This window comes from Peromyscus eremicus, chromosome 2 (genome assembly GCF_949786415.1).
Source record: "Peromyscus eremicus chromosome 2, PerEre_H2_v1, whole genome shotgun sequence".
Taxonomy (NCBI): domain Eukaryota; kingdom Metazoa; phylum Chordata; class Mammalia; order Rodentia; family Cricetidae; genus Peromyscus; species Peromyscus eremicus.
Window position 1 is genome coordinate 65,318,468 of NC_081417.1, and position 18,699 is coordinate 65,337,166.

Genomic DNA, 18,699 nt, shown 5'->3' on the forward strand with positions numbered 1-18,699 from the left:
AGAGAGAGAGAGAGAGAATGAGAATGAATCTTGGGCATCAAACTGGGTCCTCCAGTTTGGTGGCAGGTGCCTTTAACTACTAAGACATCTCACCTACCTCTACTTTCCTTATTTCTTTTTTGAGATAGACTCTCACTCTGTAGACCAGGCTGGCCTTGAACTCACAGAGATTCACCTGCTTCTTCTGCCTCCCAAGTGCTGGGATTAAAGGTGTGCACAATCATATCTAGCATTAGCTCTTTCTTTCTTTCTTCCTCTCTCTCTCTCTCTTTCTTTCTTTCTTCCTTTCTCTCTCTCTCTCTCTCTCTCTCTCTCTCTCTCTCTCTCTCTCTCTTTCTTTAAGACAGGGTTTCTCTGTGTAGCTCTGGCTGTCTTGGAACTTGCTTTGTAGACAAGGCTGGCCTCGAACTCACAGAGAGTTACAGACAGTTGTGATCTGCCATGTGGGTGCTAGGAATTGAACCCGGGTCCTCTGGAAGAGCAGTCGGTGTTCCTAACTGCTGAGCCCTCTCTCCAGCCCAAATATTTTCTTGATTTTAATTTTATTTTATGTGTGCATGTTTTGCCTGCCTCCGTGTTGTGCTACGTGTGCATGTCTGGTGCCTGCAGAGACCAGAAGAGGCGTTGGATGCCTTAGTCTTGGAGTTACAGCTGGTTGTGAGTGGCCGTGCGGGTGCTGGGAACTGGGAACTGAGTCCTATGGAAGAGCAGTTAGCGCTTTTGAACGAGAAGCCATGGATTTTTTTTTTTTTAAATTTTCATCCTTCCTTCTTCCAAGAGGACATCTTGATGGCTCACAGTTTTAAAACACCAGAGAAACTGAAATAGCGATTAGGAATGTTAAAAATGCATCACAAATACTAGACCAGGACTTAGCATGCGAACACTCACATTAGCTCGGGGTGTCCTGGTGGCCAGCAGTGAGAGAAATTCCCTCAGGTATTTATTGTGGCCCAGGAAGCGGTCACCTGCAGTCACACCATTTTGCATGCATATTCTCTGTTTTGTTTTGTTTTTTTCTTCAGAATTTCAAAGATCAAATAATTTCAGTCTTCACTTTTACTTATAATTGCCACTTTCTACGTACTATTTAAACCTTATGCTTGATTTATATTGCCTGGGAGTAAATCAGCTCCACGTGGCCTAACCTTATGAAATAATGGCTAACTTCATGCACCTGGAGTGATGTTACGCCCCTGTAATGTGCCTTCAACCGGTGTTTACTGCGGGGAATGTCAATTCTCAGTGCTACTCAGATTTTCTGAGTTTGAAATAAGTTCTCACCAGGTGTTATTGGTACCGTCATTAGTCAAATTCAGCTGTAGTAGATTTGAATGCACGTACCTAGGCTGAGGGAAGCCGAGGGGTGCTTGTAATTCCAGGAAGGGGAGATTATGTAAATACAGTGAAGCTGATTCCCAGATGACCACTTGACTTCATATTCCATTATGACAATAATGTGTTCAGCGTCAGTGTTCTTTTGGAAATAGCTAACCCATAGGGCTGGAGTGATGGCTTGGAGGTTAAGGGCATGCATGCTTCTTGCAAAGAACGGTTCCCAGCACCTGCATCAGGTCATTCACATCCACCTTTAACTCCAGCTCCAGGGGATCCAGGGCCCTTTTCTGGGCTCTGCAGGTTCCTGCACTCAGGTACACATACCTACACATATGCACATAATTTCAAAATAATAAAATCAAATCTGTTTCCTTTGAAGAAAAAAGGAAATAGCAAATGTCCTCTTGATATGATTTTTGTCTTGGTTACTTTTTTTTGTCTTGATATGGGCTAGAGTCGTTTGAGAACAGGGAATCTCAGTTGAAAAAACTAGATTCCCTGTTTATAGGGATTTCCCTATTTACACTAGATTGGTCTGTTTACAAGCCTCTTGGGCATTTCCTTGATTAATGATTGATGTGGAAGGGCCCATCCTGCTGTGGATAGTGCCACCCCGGGCAGGTGGTCCTGGGTGGTATAAGAAAGCAAACTGAGCCATGAAGAGCAAGCCAGTAAGCAAAGTTCCACCAGTCTCTGCAGAAGTTCCTGCCTTTAGTGCCCACACTGACTTCCTTGGATAGTGGACTGTAGTGTGAAACTGTAAGCTGAAATATGAACCCTTTCCTCCCCAAGTTACATTTGGTCATGGTAGTTTATCACAGCAATAGAAACTCTACTAAGACAGGTTTGAAATTAATTAATTCATTAATTATTTTAAGGCAGAGTCTCACTATGTAGCCTAGAGCTCATTATGTAGACCAGGCTGGCTTTGAACTCACAGAGATCCACCTGCTTCTGCCTCCTGTGCTGGGATTAAAGGTGTTCTCCATCATGCCAGGCATAAATGGCATGATACAGGCCTGGGGGTGTAGCTCTACAGTAGAACATATGCTTTATATGTGCAAGGCCTTAGGTCTTAGCTATGGAACTACAGAGCATGATAATTATGCAGTACAGGCAAAAAGAGCTGCATCGTTGTATAATTGTACCACAAAATTCATAACTTGTCATTTTCCTTACAGTTAAATCAGGTTTTTTGTTTTAGTCCCACCCCCACCCCCCACCCCCGTTTGATTGTTTTTAGACAAAGTTCCACTATGTAGCCTTGGCTGATCTGGAACTCACAGAGCTCTGCCTGTCTCTGCCTCCTATGAATTATTATGTGTTTGTTTGATTTTGTTTTGTCCTGTTTTTTGAGACAGGGTCTCTCCACATAGCCCTGGCTGTCTTGGAACTCACTCCGGAGACAAGGCTGGCCTCGAACTCAGAGATCCACCTGACACTGCTGGGATTTAGACGTGTGCCACACTCATGACCCAATTTTTTTATATCTGTGGGATTATAGAAGTAAGGCTATGCTGTCTTAGAAGCTGTCATTCCATTTCTCCTTTTTTTCCAACAAAAGTTACTATATTTATATAGTTACATGCATTTCCTTTCCTTGATGAGTTTCTAAATTTAAAATAATCTTGACCTGGGGCTAGAGGGGTGGCGTAGTCAGTAATGTGCTTGCCTTGCGAGCGTGAGGACCACAGTCCAGGTCCCAGCACCCATACAACAGCTGGGTGCAGCAGGATGTGTCTGTAACTCTAGCAATAGTGGGTCCCTAGAGTTCCTTGGCAGCCCGTTCACCCAGTGCTGAGCTCCAGGTTCAGTGAGAGATCCCATTTCAAATACATTGAAAAGAGAATGTCTCCAAAAAGGAAACAAAGGGATTTTGAATATTCTTGTGGAGAAAAAAGATAAATTACCTTGATTTGAACATCACATGATGTATATAGGTGTATTGGTACCCCATAAATTTGTATAATTATGTGTCATATATATGCAAAAATTTATTATTTCAGAAGGAAAAAAATAAGGTAGAATATGATCTAGGAAGGCACCCACATCAACCTCTGGCATCCACACTCATACACACGCAAAGAAAAATTGTTTTGTAAATTTTGACCTAATGAAGTTTAATTTTTAACGAAGTATAGTTTAAGATAGCTATTATTCTATATTTAGTTCTTCAGTGTGGAACTTATTTTAATATAACCTAAGAAATAAAGATACAGCTTAATTTTTCCCCCAAGACAGTAAGCAGTCATGAGTCACCATCCTTGTGTGTTTCCCTGCTTAACTGACGGGACTGTTGCTGCATCCTGAAGTGGGAGATGGCATCCGTTTCTGGGACGTTGATCCTACTGCCTGCCTTATATAGCTGGGTTAAAATTACTTATATTAATTGTACCCTGCGTCTCATTTCCTGCTAAACTAGGCTTTTCTTGGGTTTCATTTTCAGTGCTTTTTATGCTCAGTTGCTGTTTTCTGCCATCCAGAATCATTTCACTTGGTTATTAAAATAAGCATGAAATTGACTGACTTTTCTAATCTTTGGAGATGAGAGCTCTACACAGCAAAATTGGTTTTTTTTTAATCTTTAAGCTCAAAAAAGATTTCTTTCAACCTAGCTTGACTCTTAGAACTGAATATATTGAATATATGTACACACACGTAAACACATATGGCATCTCAGTAGTCACAAGCTCTTTCTGCTGGTTTCATACACTTTCCAGATTTATTTGTTCATCCCCATTATAAATAGTCTACTAGGCCCGGCAGTAGTGGCACATGCCTTTAATTCCAGCACTCAGGAGGCAGAGCCAGGCAGATCTCTGTGAGTTCAAGGCCAGCCTGGTCTACAGAGTTGAGTTGCAGGACAGGCACCAAAGCTACACAGAGAAACCCTGTCTCGAAAAAACGAAAGAAAGAAAGAAAGAAAGAAAGAAAGAAAGAAAGAAAGAAAGAAAGAAAGAAAGAAAGAAAAAGAAAGAGAGAAAGAGAGAGAGAGAAAGAGTAGTCTACTTACCATAAAAATAGAGGCAGCTTTGCTTGTCCTTTCTAATATTCATAATGATATATCCTTTCAGGTACCAGATTGTTTTTATTGCTTCTTGACCTAAGAGCAAGTTGAAAGATTTGAGAATAGTCTAGAAGGCTCCTGATTAAATCTACAAATTACATTTAATCTACACTATTTCCTAAACCCTTTGCTTGAATTGTTTGTGACATATTCTCAGGCTGGCTGTGAACTCATTGTGTTGTCTAGGTTGGCTGAAAACTTGCGATCTTCTGCCCCAGCCTCCCAAGTATTGGGATTGCAAGCTTGTACTGCCATGTTAACCCCTGAATCATGTGCTTAAAGTAATAACACACCTGGGACGTAATATAGTAATAGTATGATAGTAATGTGGTAATAGTGTGTAAGGCCCTGGGTTCCATCCCTCTTACCACAAAAATAATAAATAGTGATAACGGACATTTCCCTCTCAACTGTTGGGGTGCTATACCCACAATACCTACATTGACTGCCCCCCTAGATACTGTCTTAGCATAGGAATATTCCTCCAACTATGACAACATGCTAATTCCCTTTCTGATATGGACTTGCCTCTATTCCAGCTTTTTCTGAATACATTTCAAATTACAAAATCTGGTTTATACCAGATTCAGCTTTTAAAATCACTCAAGCTAAACATAATGTGTTTAAACATAGATTTAAACTGCTTCTCCGAAAGCTGCTGGAACATGAGAGTGATTCTGAACAGAGGTAAAACTCTTCCCAGAGTTTCAGAGAACAGAAAGAGAAGGCCAGAGGGCGTTTGAAGTATAATCTATTTCCACCTGGCATTTCTCCTTTTCAGTGTTATTGATTAGCTCAGCATGAACTTATGACCCATAAGATTTAGCATTAGCGTCTACAAACTGTTTGTGATAAATTGAATGTGTTTTCTCTGCTCCTACCTTAGGGGTAAATCCAGTTATCTGATGGGAATTGCATTAGTATAACGATGTGTCTTCTGCACTTTGGGTGTAAGCTCACAGAAATGACCTCAGATTTATGGTTGGAGCGTACCAGGCATTACCACAGTGGTAGACAGATATTTTTGGATCACCACTTAGTTTTCTATTTCAAAGATGTCTCAGAAGAGGACATTTCGTTATAGAAGCCATTTCTTTCAGCCACTGTCAAATATTAAATGTTCTCTGCGAGAGTGGCCAGTCCGGTCGTGTACTTAGATAATCCCTTTCCAAGCAAAAGCTAGACGTGGCCTTTGGGAAAAATGTCAACTCCAGACTTTGAACCAAAGTCGCTGACGCTACCCGGGGATTAATGGACACAGTGGGGCCTTGTTTGTCTACCATTGTTAAAGAGTACACCCTCCAAAGGGAGAGTGTCAGATAACTGAAGTCCACTCATTTGGAAAGCATCGAGATGGATTCTGTCGAAACCCCGTGGTAAGAGTGTATGTTCTTTCTTTTAGTCTCCAATTACGGAGACTCCAGCTGGCTGAGTTCCTCACGTGGATTAAGAAAGGTTCAGCTCTCGCAATGTAAACTACAGTCTAGAGAGGCCTGCAGCTTGCACTGGCCATTACACATATGAGGTCTGTTTGAAGTAAGGTAGTAGCTGGGTGTGATGGTGCAGGCCTGTAATCCCAGCACTCAGGAGGTAGAGGCAGGAGGATCATGAGTTCAGGCCCACCCTCAGTTACGTAGGGAGTTTGACGCCAACCTGGCTTCAAACTTCATAAGACATGCTCAGAAAAACAAAGAGAGGTGCCAGGGAGATGGCTCGGTGAGTAAAAGTGCGTGCCACACACGCCTGACAACCTGAACTCCATCCCTGGAAGCTCTGAGGAAGCCGAACTCAGTGGCACATGCCTGTCATCCCAGAGCTCCTGTTGTGAAATGGGAGGCAGAGACGGGAGAACTGGCTGGAAGCTTGAGGGCCAGCTGTCTGGAAGTATGTAGCTTGGTGACAGAAACAAGAAGAGAGAACCCAATTACCCTGTGACCTGTGCATGCACACGCGCGTGTGCGCACACACTATTAAAAATAAGAGGGAGACTTCTGGTTCTTTGGGCACATTCAGCAGATGGATATTACCCAAATTATAAGACTGTGTAGGAACTGGACAGGTAGAGTGCATGGTTGGATATGTTGAGAAAGAGAACACTCTTTGTGTGTGTGTGTGTGTGTGTGTGTGTGTGTGTGTGTGTGATGTTTCCAGGCAGAAGAAAGGGCTTGCCTAAAGGCTAGCATGTTAGAGAACTCAAAGGAGACCAATTCAGAAGGAACTGAAATAACAGAGTGAGCGGCTTGGTCTTGGAGGCCAGAGTAACGAGGAGGGGCTGTACTGAGCCGCATTTACAGGTTTGAATTAGGTCAGTCAGGGGAGACCCAGGGACAAGACAGAGGATGGAAAGTGGGACAACTGGTTAAGAGCCTGTTGGCACAAGTCCACCACAGGACCGAAATAGACTGGTCGCCGTGGAGATGGGAAGAAATGGACTCTTTCAAGATCTTTTGGTGTCAGGACTGATTTGATGTTAGGGGTCAGAGCAAGGGAGTATCACGAAGGACTTCTGGGAATCAGGCCTGAGAAATTGCTGTCACCCCAAGATTACCATTACTGAGTCTGGGATGTGGCAAAGATGAGTCCTGGCTAGAACAGTAGTCATAGAGCTGAGTGACACCAAATCAAGCCAACGTAAAGAAAAATGAGCAGCACTGAGTTATCCAACATATTCATATTGCTAGTTACTAGTGGGTTTATGTACATTTACACTTCTGGCTAATTCAGTGGCTTTATCGAATCATTACCTTAAGGAATGTCACAGCTAACTAACGAGCAGTATCATGCTGCATATCTATAGTATTTTGTTCATTTACACACCCAGTAAGCCCTGTCAGTCACATCCTGGAGAAGCCTTGATGCTTCCTGTGCACTAACATCTCCCCTTGGTGCTGTGAGAAATACACAAGTTAATTTCTGCTCCCATGAGTCTACTACAAGCAATGATATTTCGGTTAAATAGCTCTCAAAGGTTCAAGTGCTCTGGGGTATAAGAGGCCAGAACTCTGAGGCAGAGAAGACATTTCAACTGGACTTGGCTTGTCCTGATGACTTCGTGCAGTGATTAGCTGGAAAAATTAAAAGCTAAAGGTTAAAGCTAGTGTAGGTGGGACAATCAGGCTAGAGTGAGGTCTGGGAAGGGGCATGGGCCAGTGGGTCCTGGCCAGCACTAAAAGACTGGGGTGAGGGACATGGGGACAAAGGGACTTGTGTTCTGTGAGTAGTTAGGAGATATGATGTGGGGTGTGTGTGTGTGTGTGTGTGTGTGTGTGTGTGTGTGTGCAAAACAACCACTAGCTCATCCTTAGGAATGGAGTTCCAGTCATAGCTTAGAGGTTGTTCATCTCTTTATCAAAGCAAAAATATCTCATGTGTTTATTATGAGGGCTAAGTGAATAAGTTACATATAAAATGGGCAGCAGTGGCGCACGCCTTTAATCCCAGCACTCTGGAGGCAGAGGCAGATGGGTCTCTGAGTTCGAGGCCAGCCTGGTCTACAGAGTGAGTTCCAGGACAGCCTCCAAAGCTACACAGAGAAACCCTGTCTCGAAAAATCAAAACAAAACAACAACAAAAAAGTTACATATAAAAATGTACTCCTTCATTGATGAGCATGCTCCTGCTGTGACTGCTGCTGCCAGTGTTGTTCCCATTAACTGATCAATTTTGCTTTCCTCTTTTGGATTTTTGAGACAGTCTCAGGTAGTCTGAGCCAGCCTCAAATTCACTGTGTAGCTGAGGATGACCTTGAACTCTTGATCTCTCTTCCTCTACCTCCCAAGGGCTGGAATTACAGGCATGTGCCACCATGCCTGGATTTAGTTTTCTAAATTTATTTTTTAATCTGAGAGAATTTCTAATCCATAGGACATTAAATCTGTGTTTTAACGGAGCGCTTTTGTTCTCCGTTTAACCCCCACCCCACCCCCCACCCCAGGAACCTGGTCTGACTTGTACTGATTTGCCTTCCTTTACGGCTTCAATGACAGTTTTGTCATTCCCCTTCCATAAACCTCTCTGACCCTGAGTTAATGAACACACACCACTAATTTTGGTCGTGGAATCCTCTGGTGCTGTTTTCTAACTACCTAGCATTAGTTCATTAAAAATGCCTGGCACCGAATATCCCTTCCACTAATCTGTTTTTAATGAGTTGTTGGAGTCTTTCTGTGGCTGGGTTTTGTTTTATCCTGCAGCTCCAATGATTTCTAGTCTAGGAAAAAGCTGGGGGTGGGGGTGGTGGCAGAGAGATGGCTTAGTGTGTAAAAGTGCTCACCCTGCAAGCCTTCCAGCCGGGGTTCAGTCCTCAGAACTGAGTAATGATGGGGGAAGAGAACCGACCCCACAAAGCTGGCTTCTAACCGCCATGTGTGTGCAGTGAATGAGCACACACATACACATATACACACTTACACACAAACACACACATACACATATATACACAGCACACACACACATATATATATACACACATACACACACAACACACACATACACATATATATACACATACAGACAACACACACATATATATATACACACATACACACATACCCACACACACACATACACACACACACACCACACACTAAATAAAATTAAATGAAAATGAAGAAAGGTGATGCTTGCCCATTTTCTAGGCTCATTTCTCTTATTTTCATCCCTGATTAAATGTTCTAAACTTTCTTTTGTAACATTAAATAGGCATAATTATCGTTTGCTTTTTTAAAAACACAGATGGTATTTTTTAAAAGATTATTTTTATGTGTATGAATGTTTTGCCTGCATGTATGTGTATATGTTCACTGTGTGTATGACTAACGTAGGCCAGAGGGCATCGCATTCCTTGGAACTGAAGTCACAGACAGTTATGAGCCACCATGTGGGTGCTGGGAATTGAACCTGGGTCCTCTGCAAAAGCAGCCAGTGCTCTTAACTGCTGAGCCGTCTCTCCACCTCCAAATGTTGAGAGCTTTCTGTGTGTGTGTTTATGTGCACGTGTGTGTTTTCGTGCTCGTGTGTATGCATGGATGCATGTGAAACCAGGGGTTGACATCTGGTGTCGTCTCCATTATTAATCTTGTTTGTTGATGCGGAGTCTCTCACTGAACCTTTGGCTAGATTGGCTGTGTAGCAAGTTCCAGGGGTCTGCTTATCTCCACCTCTCCAGTTCTTGGGTTGCAGGGTTTATAGGGGTTATGCTGCCTGGCTTTATGTGGGTTCTGGGGACCCAAACTCAGGTCCTCATGATTTCTCCGCTGAGCCATCTCTCCAGCCCTCAAATATTGAATTGTTGCTTTCAATGTAAAGTATATCATTTATATTTAGAGCATTTATAGTCTGTGTGTGGTGTGTGTGTGTGTGTGTGTGTGTGCGCGTGCGCGCGCGCGCCTGGGTTGCTCAGGCTGGCCTTGACTCCTAGGCTCCACTATCTTCCTGTCTCAGCTTTCCAGCAGAGAACAACAGATGTGTTCTGCAGCCATGTTATAGCTTTAACGCCTAGAGAGACGGCTCAATGGTTAAGAGCACTCGCTGCTCTCGCAGTAGACTGGAGTTTGGTCCTCAGCACCCACATTTGGGTGGCTCACAGCTACCTGCAAATCTAACTCCAGGGGATCCAGCTCCCTCTTCTGACCCCAAGGGTACTTGAAGGTGTGTGTACATAAACACAGATACATATGTACACGCAGACATATAAATTTAAATTTTTGTATTGTTTTTGTATTGTTTTTCTGAGACAGAGTGTCATGTAGCCCATTGTGGTCTTGAACTCGTGATCCTCCTGCCTCTCCCTCTCAGATACTGGCTGCTATGGCTGGAGTTTTGTCTTTGTTTTGAAGTAGGATGTCCTTTTTTTTGTTTGTTTTTCAAGACAGGGTTTCTCTATGTAGCTTTACGCCTTTCCTGGAACTCACTCTGTAGTTCAGGCTGGCCTCGAACTCACAGAGATCCGCCTGCCTAGGCGTGCGCCACCACCGCCCGGCCCGTAGAGTGTTCTTTTTTGTTTTGTTGGTTTTTCAAGGCAGGGTTTCTCTGTGTAGTTTTGCGCCTTTCCTGGAACTCACTTGGTAGTCCAGGCTGGCCTCGAACTCACAGAGATCCGCCTGGCTCTGCCTCCCGAGTGCTGGGATTAAAGGCGTGCGCCACCACCGCCCGGTGAGTGTTCTTATATAGGCTGTATGTTTCCTTGAGTGCCTCCTGCATCAGCCTCCTGAGAGCTGGGATTATAGGTGTACTCACTACACTTGGCTTAAAGTTTTGGTTTTTAAATCCAGACTGGCTATGGATTTAAGACACATACATTTTTGTGATTTCCTGTCGTGTGGTCTCTCTTGCATTAGGTCTCTCTGCTGATCCTTCCTCATGGGGACACATTGGCTTCCTGGAGGAAGGGCCCTGCCTCTGAGCAGCGGGCCTTGGTTCCTCTCTCCAGAGTCCAGCTGTGCTCATCCATCAGTGGGCTCCTGGAGGGAGAATGCATGGGGTCCAGAAAGCTGGCTCTGGGAGACAGTGTTTAAAGCTTCCTGATTCTTGGTGGGACTGTGAGGTCTTTATAAATGACACAGTCCAATAGGTACAGCCCTGCCGCATCAGGCAGAGTTCCTGACAGTGTTTAGTAAATAGAGGAGAATCAATTATAGACACGCGCTGCAGAGGCCTGAGGGAGCTGTTACTTCTCCAGCCCTCTTGTTTATAATAATGATAAACCCCTCGGCTCATTGCTCTTTGCCCTTCCTCAGAAGGAACTGCTGAATGTTAGGGCGAGAAAAATCATTTGCTGCAGATAGATGAAAAATAGTTTCGGATTTGCTTTGTGGTTTTAAGGGGTAGAAAATACAGCTTTCAATTTCCCTGCTTTTAGATGTAGAGAGAATATGTATGTTTTTAGAGATTTAATACTGAGGCAGTCCTTGCTCTCTGGCATTTCAGATGGAAATCCTCACAGTTACAAAGCTTAGCAGAAAAAAAAAATGCATCATAAAGCTAAACAGATAGAGCACCTAAGGAACATCCATCTATAAAATAGGCTGTCATCAAACATCTAAGCAGAGTACCTCCGGGGCTGAAGAGACGGTCAGAGCCTAAAGCACTGGCTGCTCTTGCAGAGGACCTGGGTTCAGTTCCCAGCACCCATGTTGTATAGCTCCAGGGAATCCAGCGCCCTCTTCTGGCCTCCATGAGTCCCCACACATGTGTGCACATACACACATGGACATACACAGACACACATAAAAAAGTTAAAGTGAAACCTTTAAACAGAATAACTCTTGCTCCTGTATTTCCTGGTTTTCCTTCTCTGCTCAGGCAGGCCTCCTCACTGGAGTGCCTGCCAACCATCTGTCCCTCAGTCATTGATTCTCTTTTAGTCTAGAACCTGGGCTGTGTTTCTCTAGGTGCAACCCCAAGCCCTCCATCCTGTCTCCATCCCTCCAGAATGAACACAGTTCTTCCACCTTCTGGGTGCCCATAGCAGCCCGTGGCCTCACTTCCAGAGCGTGGTGCTAAGTCCTATTTGGTGCTGACGCCAGCATTGTGTCTCGTCCCTCTCCATTTGAGGCCAGACTGGACTGTATAACCATTCCTTATACCCTACAACCAAGCCCTGAAGATTTAGCCTGGTGGCTGAGCTCTTGCCTACCACAGGCGAGGCCCTGGTTCGAGCCTCCGCACTGGAAGAAAAGGCCTGGTGTTTACTTAAGTCTCCTGTCTTTCTGTCACCCCTGGGGCTTACCCAGCTGGTGTCCACTTTTTGGAGTCCTGCATTTGTTTTTGCTTTTTTTTCTTTAAACCCACTCCTTCTCTTCCAGGGCTAAAGTTGCTGCAGCTGATGGGCCACCCGGGAACCCAGCCCAGGCTCTCACAACAGTGAGGCACACCGTAACACTCGACAAGGATGCTCTCCTCCAGAACTATGGATTTCACATTTCTGAGACACTTCCTCTCACAGTGGTGGCTGTCACGGCAGGTAGGGGCTGATGGGGAACCGTGAAAGGGTCTTGGCCTCTTAGGGAAAGTAGCTTCTCCTCCCGCCCCCCTCTGGCCTGTAAGAAAAGGCACAAAAATGCTACCTGGGAAGCTGGAAGATTCTGACCTCATTCTGTCTTGGGCTTTTCACCTGATTTTTGTGCCAGAATGGAGTGGCCTGGGAGCACTCGATACTCTGAGCCCTAGGCTCCCACTGGCCTCAGCCCAGGGCCCTGCACTCTCTTGGCTTCCAGGCCTGTGTCAGGGCAGGGAAGGTATTTGGAGAAGCTGGACCTCCTCTTTGGATCCTGCATGTCCAGGCTGTCAAGCTTCTGGAGAGAGAGTACGTGTGTGTAATAGAAACCATTGATTTGTTTTCGTTGGAGTCTCTGTGACATATAGGCTGTGCCGGACAGAGAGGAGCAGGCTAGGAGCCCAGTGCTTTTCTCAAGCTTGAGTTATGTGTCCATGTTAGACTTGTGGCTGTGTATTAATTTCCACTTACATACATACATGGGAAGGTACACACATTCAATTCCTTGGAGGGGAATAGACCAGCCCCTCGGCAGCCGTGATGGCTTAGACATTTCTGTTGCTTTTCTTTCTGTGGACCGTCTCCATCTCTTGAAACTGAGGGAGAATACGTATCTTTCCCATGGTTTATAATAAGGAAAAGTATGCTCTATATGAGCCACTGCCCAAGGGGCCTCGGCTGCCATTCCGGGGTACACTGACTTGTGGGGTCTCAGCCTTTCTAGCCTGAGCAGTGACCTGTTTTCTGTCCAACAGGCGGCTCCGCTCATGGCAAGCTTTTTCCTGGCGATCAGATTCTCCAAATGAACAACGAGCCAGCTGAAGACCTTTCCTGTGAACGAGCGGTCGATATTCTCAGGTACTCAGCTGTCTTCCAGTATCCAGGGCCACACAGGTGATGGAGGAGCAGAGCTAGTCCTTAGGAGAGCTGTGGCTGGCCCCGTGCCCAGGCAGGCCCCGTGCCCAGGCAGGCCCTGACCCCTGTGCAGCACCAGGAATAGTGAGTGTCTGGCCCTGGCTGTAACGTGGTCTGCTGTCTTCCACCTGCCTACAGAACTTTGACAGGCATAGAGTGCTTATTTCTCAAACCTTCACTAGGCCCAAGACTCCATGCTAAGCACTGTGGGGCATGTACTGGTGGATACTATGTTGGCCCTGTCCTCTAAGGATTGATGGTAGCATACGCCAAAGCTTGAACTAAATACGTGCTGGTATGCTGGCTTGTCTTTAATCCTGTCACTGTCTTCTTGGGTGTTCTTTGCTGTTCCAGCCTGACTGACATATATGTGATTTCATTGGTGTGACATCTGTATCTCCCTATTGTGTCACTGTGATTTACATGAATGCTTCCCTTTCTGCCTGGACCTTCCCAAGAGCAAGACAGATGAGCAGAGGCTGCTCAGTGAGATGAGAGGCCGTGTGGCACTGAGAACCAGTCACCGGACTGAAAGGTAGACAGATGAGCCGTGGTGAGGTAGGGGAAGCCTCGGAGACAGCGTCAGGACATGCAAGCCTTGGCTTCTAAGTTTGGCACTGCTTTGTGACTTTAATATTAATAGAGACGAGAAGCAGAGTTAAGTGAGAGTACTCTGTGCCTTTTTGGGAGCTGGCTGGCCTGGCTTTGTGGGTGTGTGCTTCCGTGAGCCTGTCCCAGGCAGGACTGATAGGTGACACACACAGCCAGAGGAGGGACTGACGGTGCAGAGCCCCACCTCTGCCCTCAGGAAGCACAGTCTTTCTGTGGAGACAGACAGACAGAGTTCAAGGAAAGATTCACAGGGAATCTCTGGAGCCAAACCCAGGATTGCTTCAGGAGTGCCAGGAGCTTGAGTCTGTGAAGCTGACAGGAAAGGATTCGATGATTTTAAGTGAATATAGAACCTTCGAAGTTTGCTTTCTAAGTTATTGGGCTGTTTTCCCAAAGAGGATCGCTTCCAACAGATTTTTCAGTGCCACTGATACTTCTGTCAGCCTTACACTCCAAGGGATCAAGGAATGTATTTATAACTTTAAGCCACAGTCTAGAACTGGTGTTTAGGTAACAGTTGGCCCCTATCTACTTACTGAACATCTAGTCTGGGCAGGGAACCCTGGGAGGCAGAGGCAATCTGCTCCCCAGCCACTTACAAGCCTGTGCAGGTCTGTGTGTGTACAGCCTTCGGGGATGAGGATGAGCAGGTATGAGAAACAAGGTTATGTTGCCGGAAGTCCTCCAACAACAAGGCTACAAACATGGGAGACTCCCAGCTTAGGTAAAAGCTGCAGCTTTACAAAGCATAGTCCAGAATTAGTTCAGCCATACCTTTTTCATTTTCTCTATTTATTTGAGACCAAGTCTCATGTAGCCCAGGCTGGCCCCAAACTCACATGACCTTGAACTTTACATCTTCCTGCCCCCACCTCTCCAGTGCTAGGAGACAGGTGTGTGGCACCACATCCAGTTTATGGGAGGCTGAGGATCAAACCCAGGGAGGGCTTTAGGTGTACTAGACAAGCACATGCCAGCCTCTGCGGCAGGACCTTCCTTGCTAGGTAGAACTTGGGTGATGATCTGGGTAAAATAATGAACTAGGGCCATAAGACTGGGAGCAGGGGAGTGCTGAACACTGCCCTTTGCCTCAAGGAATGTTCTGGGAAGTAAAACCCAGATGATGGAGGATCCTGGGTGCCAGTTCAGCAAGATCCAGTGTCATTCTCTCCGAGAAGGGCCACCACAGGGTTATAACTGCCCCCTATGCATGTGAGAATGCCAGCATGGATTGCTGTTGCAGCTTGGCGTCCTGTGTCTGAAAGCAGTGTGTTGCAAAGGGTAAAAAAACTAAAATAGCTTGAGAATAACAGCAACGAAAACCTCTAGTTTCTCCAAAGAGCTTGAGGCCCAAATATCCTTTGTAGAGCACCAGGACCTTGGATTTTTGTGGTTTACCTCGAAAAGGCCTGAGCTCACATGAACTGGAGCAGAGGCGACCTCCAGGCTGTGTGAATCCTCAGGTTGAGCTTAACCTTTGGGGGGGAAATGATGTACCCTCCTCCACTGGCCTAAATGTTTGTATTGCAAGAAGTCAGATGAAAGTTTGCAAACTGCTTCTCTTTGTAAGTAGGCATGGCAAGGCAGGGTGGAGCTCTGCCCCAGCTCCTTGGTCCTTTGTTAAAGAAAGTGGAGATGTGACAGTTACCTGTTTGATCGCTTTTGAAATCTCCAAGATAATTTGAGATAAAAAATGTCTATTCAGTGTCTTGATTATATGCTTTGGGCTCACTGCTGTGACTGTGTGTACCGAAACACCACAAAAGAGTTGACTTCTAGCTGATAGATGTTATCGACAGAGGAATGTTTAGCCTATGTGTTTGGAAATAATTAAATTACCTGTGTTGTCACTGTGCTTTTAAAAATAAAATTATCTTTAGGCATAAAACTAGCCAGTATCAACTGCGTGAGTTCCCTACCATAGGAGAGTAAAGGAGGAGGCTTAAAGAAGTGGCTGTGGAGTGTCCACATGGCAGAAGTAGGCATCCAGGCAGGAGCACTCCCGGGTCCTCCTCAGCTTTGCTGAGCCCAAGAAGCCTTTCTAAAGAGGTGTTTTATCACAATGTGCCACACACACACCACACACATATATACACATATACAACACACACCACACATCACACACACACATACACACCACATACACACACTACACACACACACCACACACACACTACACACACACACCACATATACATACCACACCACACACACACACTACAAAACACATCACACACACCGCACACACTACACACACACACCACACACACACACACACACACACCACATACACACACACACCACACATCACACACACACACACACACACCACATACACACACACACACCACACATCACACACACACATACACACATACCACATATACACACCATATATACACACCACACCACTTCACACCACACATACACACGCGCGCGCGCACACACACACACACACACACACAAATGACTGAATGTTTTTCTTTATCCTCTTCTGTTTTTCAGGGAAACTGAAGATGCTCTTTCAATTACAGTTGTCCGCTGCACATCGGTAAATCTCTCTCTCTCTCTCTCTTTTTTTTTGTCCTATATGTTAGTTTCACTCTCCCTGACCTTGAGACTCTGGTGCTCCTTGAAGATATCCCTTATAAAAAGGGCAGAGGGTGGCAGCTGCCAGGCCGTGGGAGACTAGTTAGCCAGTGCTATCTGAAGACCTCCTGGCCACAGGTGCTGTGGAGGAAACAGATGCGGTCCAGACCTTGGGGACTATAGTCCAGGGGAGGAGACCATGTGTAATGCAGAGTGGGCTAATGGGGGGACAGCACACTGGGATGGCATGGCTTTGGACAAGTCCGTCCTTCTAGTTCCCAATGGGTAAAATGGTGGATGACAGTAACTGCCTTGTCTGCCTAATGGATTGTCCAAAGCACCAAATGAAGTGTCACGTGTGACAGTTTTATCAGCTGAGGTAGGATGTAGTTGTCATGAGGCCTGGATCACCAACAGGGCCCTTGATGCGGGTATAGGGAAACTCCTGGGATCGAGTTGTAAGAGCAAACTGACCAGGGAGGAAACATTGAGAAAAATGCACATTTTGAGAATTTGGTTACACATAGATCAAAAAAGGAGGAGGGAGCAACACAGGGAACTTTAACGATGTATTTAATAACCTAACCTAATTGACCATATATTAGATTATCAAGAAAATGCAGTAACACCCCCCCTGTTGTGCAGTACTAGTTGATGACGTGTTGCATTCATTTATGCTGTGGAACGTTTGTTTAATGATGCAAAGATGTGTTGCATTCTTTCATGTTGCATTTGTTTAACTCTGTGAAGCTGTGTTACTGTGCCTGTCTAAAATACCTGATTGGTCTAATAAAGAGCTGAACGGCCAATAGCTAGGCAGGAGAGGGATAGGCGGGGCTGGCAGGCAGACAGAATAAATAGGAGGAGAAATCTGGGGAGAGAAGATCGAGGAGCACGAAAAGAAGGAGAGAGGACCCCAGGGGCCAGTCACCCAGGTACACAGCAAGCTCCGGAGTAAGAAGTAAAGAAAGGTATATGGAATAGAGAAAGATAAAAGCCCAGAGCCAAAAGATAGACAGGATAATTTAAGTTAAGAAAAGCTGGCTAGAAATAAGCCAAGCTAAGCCTAGGCATTCATAAAAAAGAACAAGCCTCTGTGATTTATTTGGGAGCTAGGTGGAGGGCCCTCAAAGAGCCAAAAGAGTTTTTTAAAAAAAAAAAGCATATAGGTATGGGTGTGGAGGCTTACACTTAAAATCCCAGCTCTCAGAAGGCTGAGGCAGGAGGACCAAATGTTTGAGGCCAACCTGGGCTTCAGAGCAAGTTCCAGGCTATCTTAGGTTATATATGAGACCCTATTTAAAAATACACAAACAAAATATTTAAGGCTATAAAGGTTCCTTTTCCCGAATATAATTTAAAGTAAAAACTAACCTAGGTGTGGTGGCACACACATTTAATCTCAGCACTCAGAAGGAGGGCCTATGAGTTTGAGGCCAGCCTGGTCTCCCTAGTGAGTTCTAGGACAGCCAGGGCCACATGGAAAAGGCCCATGTCTCAAAACAACAACAAAATTACTATGTGTTGAAGCTGTGATCAGGGTAGAACTCATAGTCTTAACTGTTTTTACTGTTTGAAAAGAAATACATCAATTAAGTTTTGGTGAGAAGAAGTTGGAGAAAAAAATAAAACTAATTAGATAACCAAGTGTGGTGGTGCATGAAATTGTCAGGCAGAGGCAGACGGATCAGAAGTTCAAGGCCAGCCTCAGCTAATACCTAGATGAAGGCCAAGCTGGGCTATATGAGATCCTGCCTCAATAGACCAAAACAATCAACTAAAATGATTAAAGAGAATAATAAAAATAAAAATCTACATCTTATAGTGAATCCTTCTTCCTCAGCCTCCTGAGTGCTGGTATTATAGGTGTGTATAACCACCCTTAATGTTTTTAAGTAGTTGAGATACAGGCAACCTTATCACATACATATGGTGTTACAGAATATATATTGCTGTCATGCCTGATAACCAGAGTTCAATGCCTGGGACCTAGATAGTGAAAGAAAAGAACCTCCATGTGGGCACTGTGCTCTCTCTCTCTCTCTCTCTCTCTCTCTCTCTCTCTCTCGTATACACACACACACACACACACACACACACACACACACACACACACATGCATGCACACACGAACACATATGTATGCACACAGTAAATAAATGTAATTTTAAATAAATAATAA

The 18,699-nt window shown here is 45.0% G+C and overlaps 1 protein-coding gene across 1 annotated transcript in view; it reads left to right on the top strand.

Moving 5' to 3' along the window:
* The window catches only part of Frmpd1 (FERM and PDZ domain containing 1), a 79,193-nt gene that overhangs the window by 29,872 nt on the left and 30,622 nt on the right, over positions 1–18,699 (top strand). Inside the window, exons 2-4 of the mRNA XM_059255797.1 lie at positions 12,211–12,368; positions 13,157–13,259; positions 16,434–16,479. Of these exons, the coding sequence (XP_059111780.1) occupies positions 12,211–12,368; positions 13,157–13,259; positions 16,434–16,479 (307 nt within the window). The remainder of the gene's footprint in view (positions 1–12,210; positions 12,369–13,156; positions 13,260–16,433; positions 16,480–18,699) is intronic.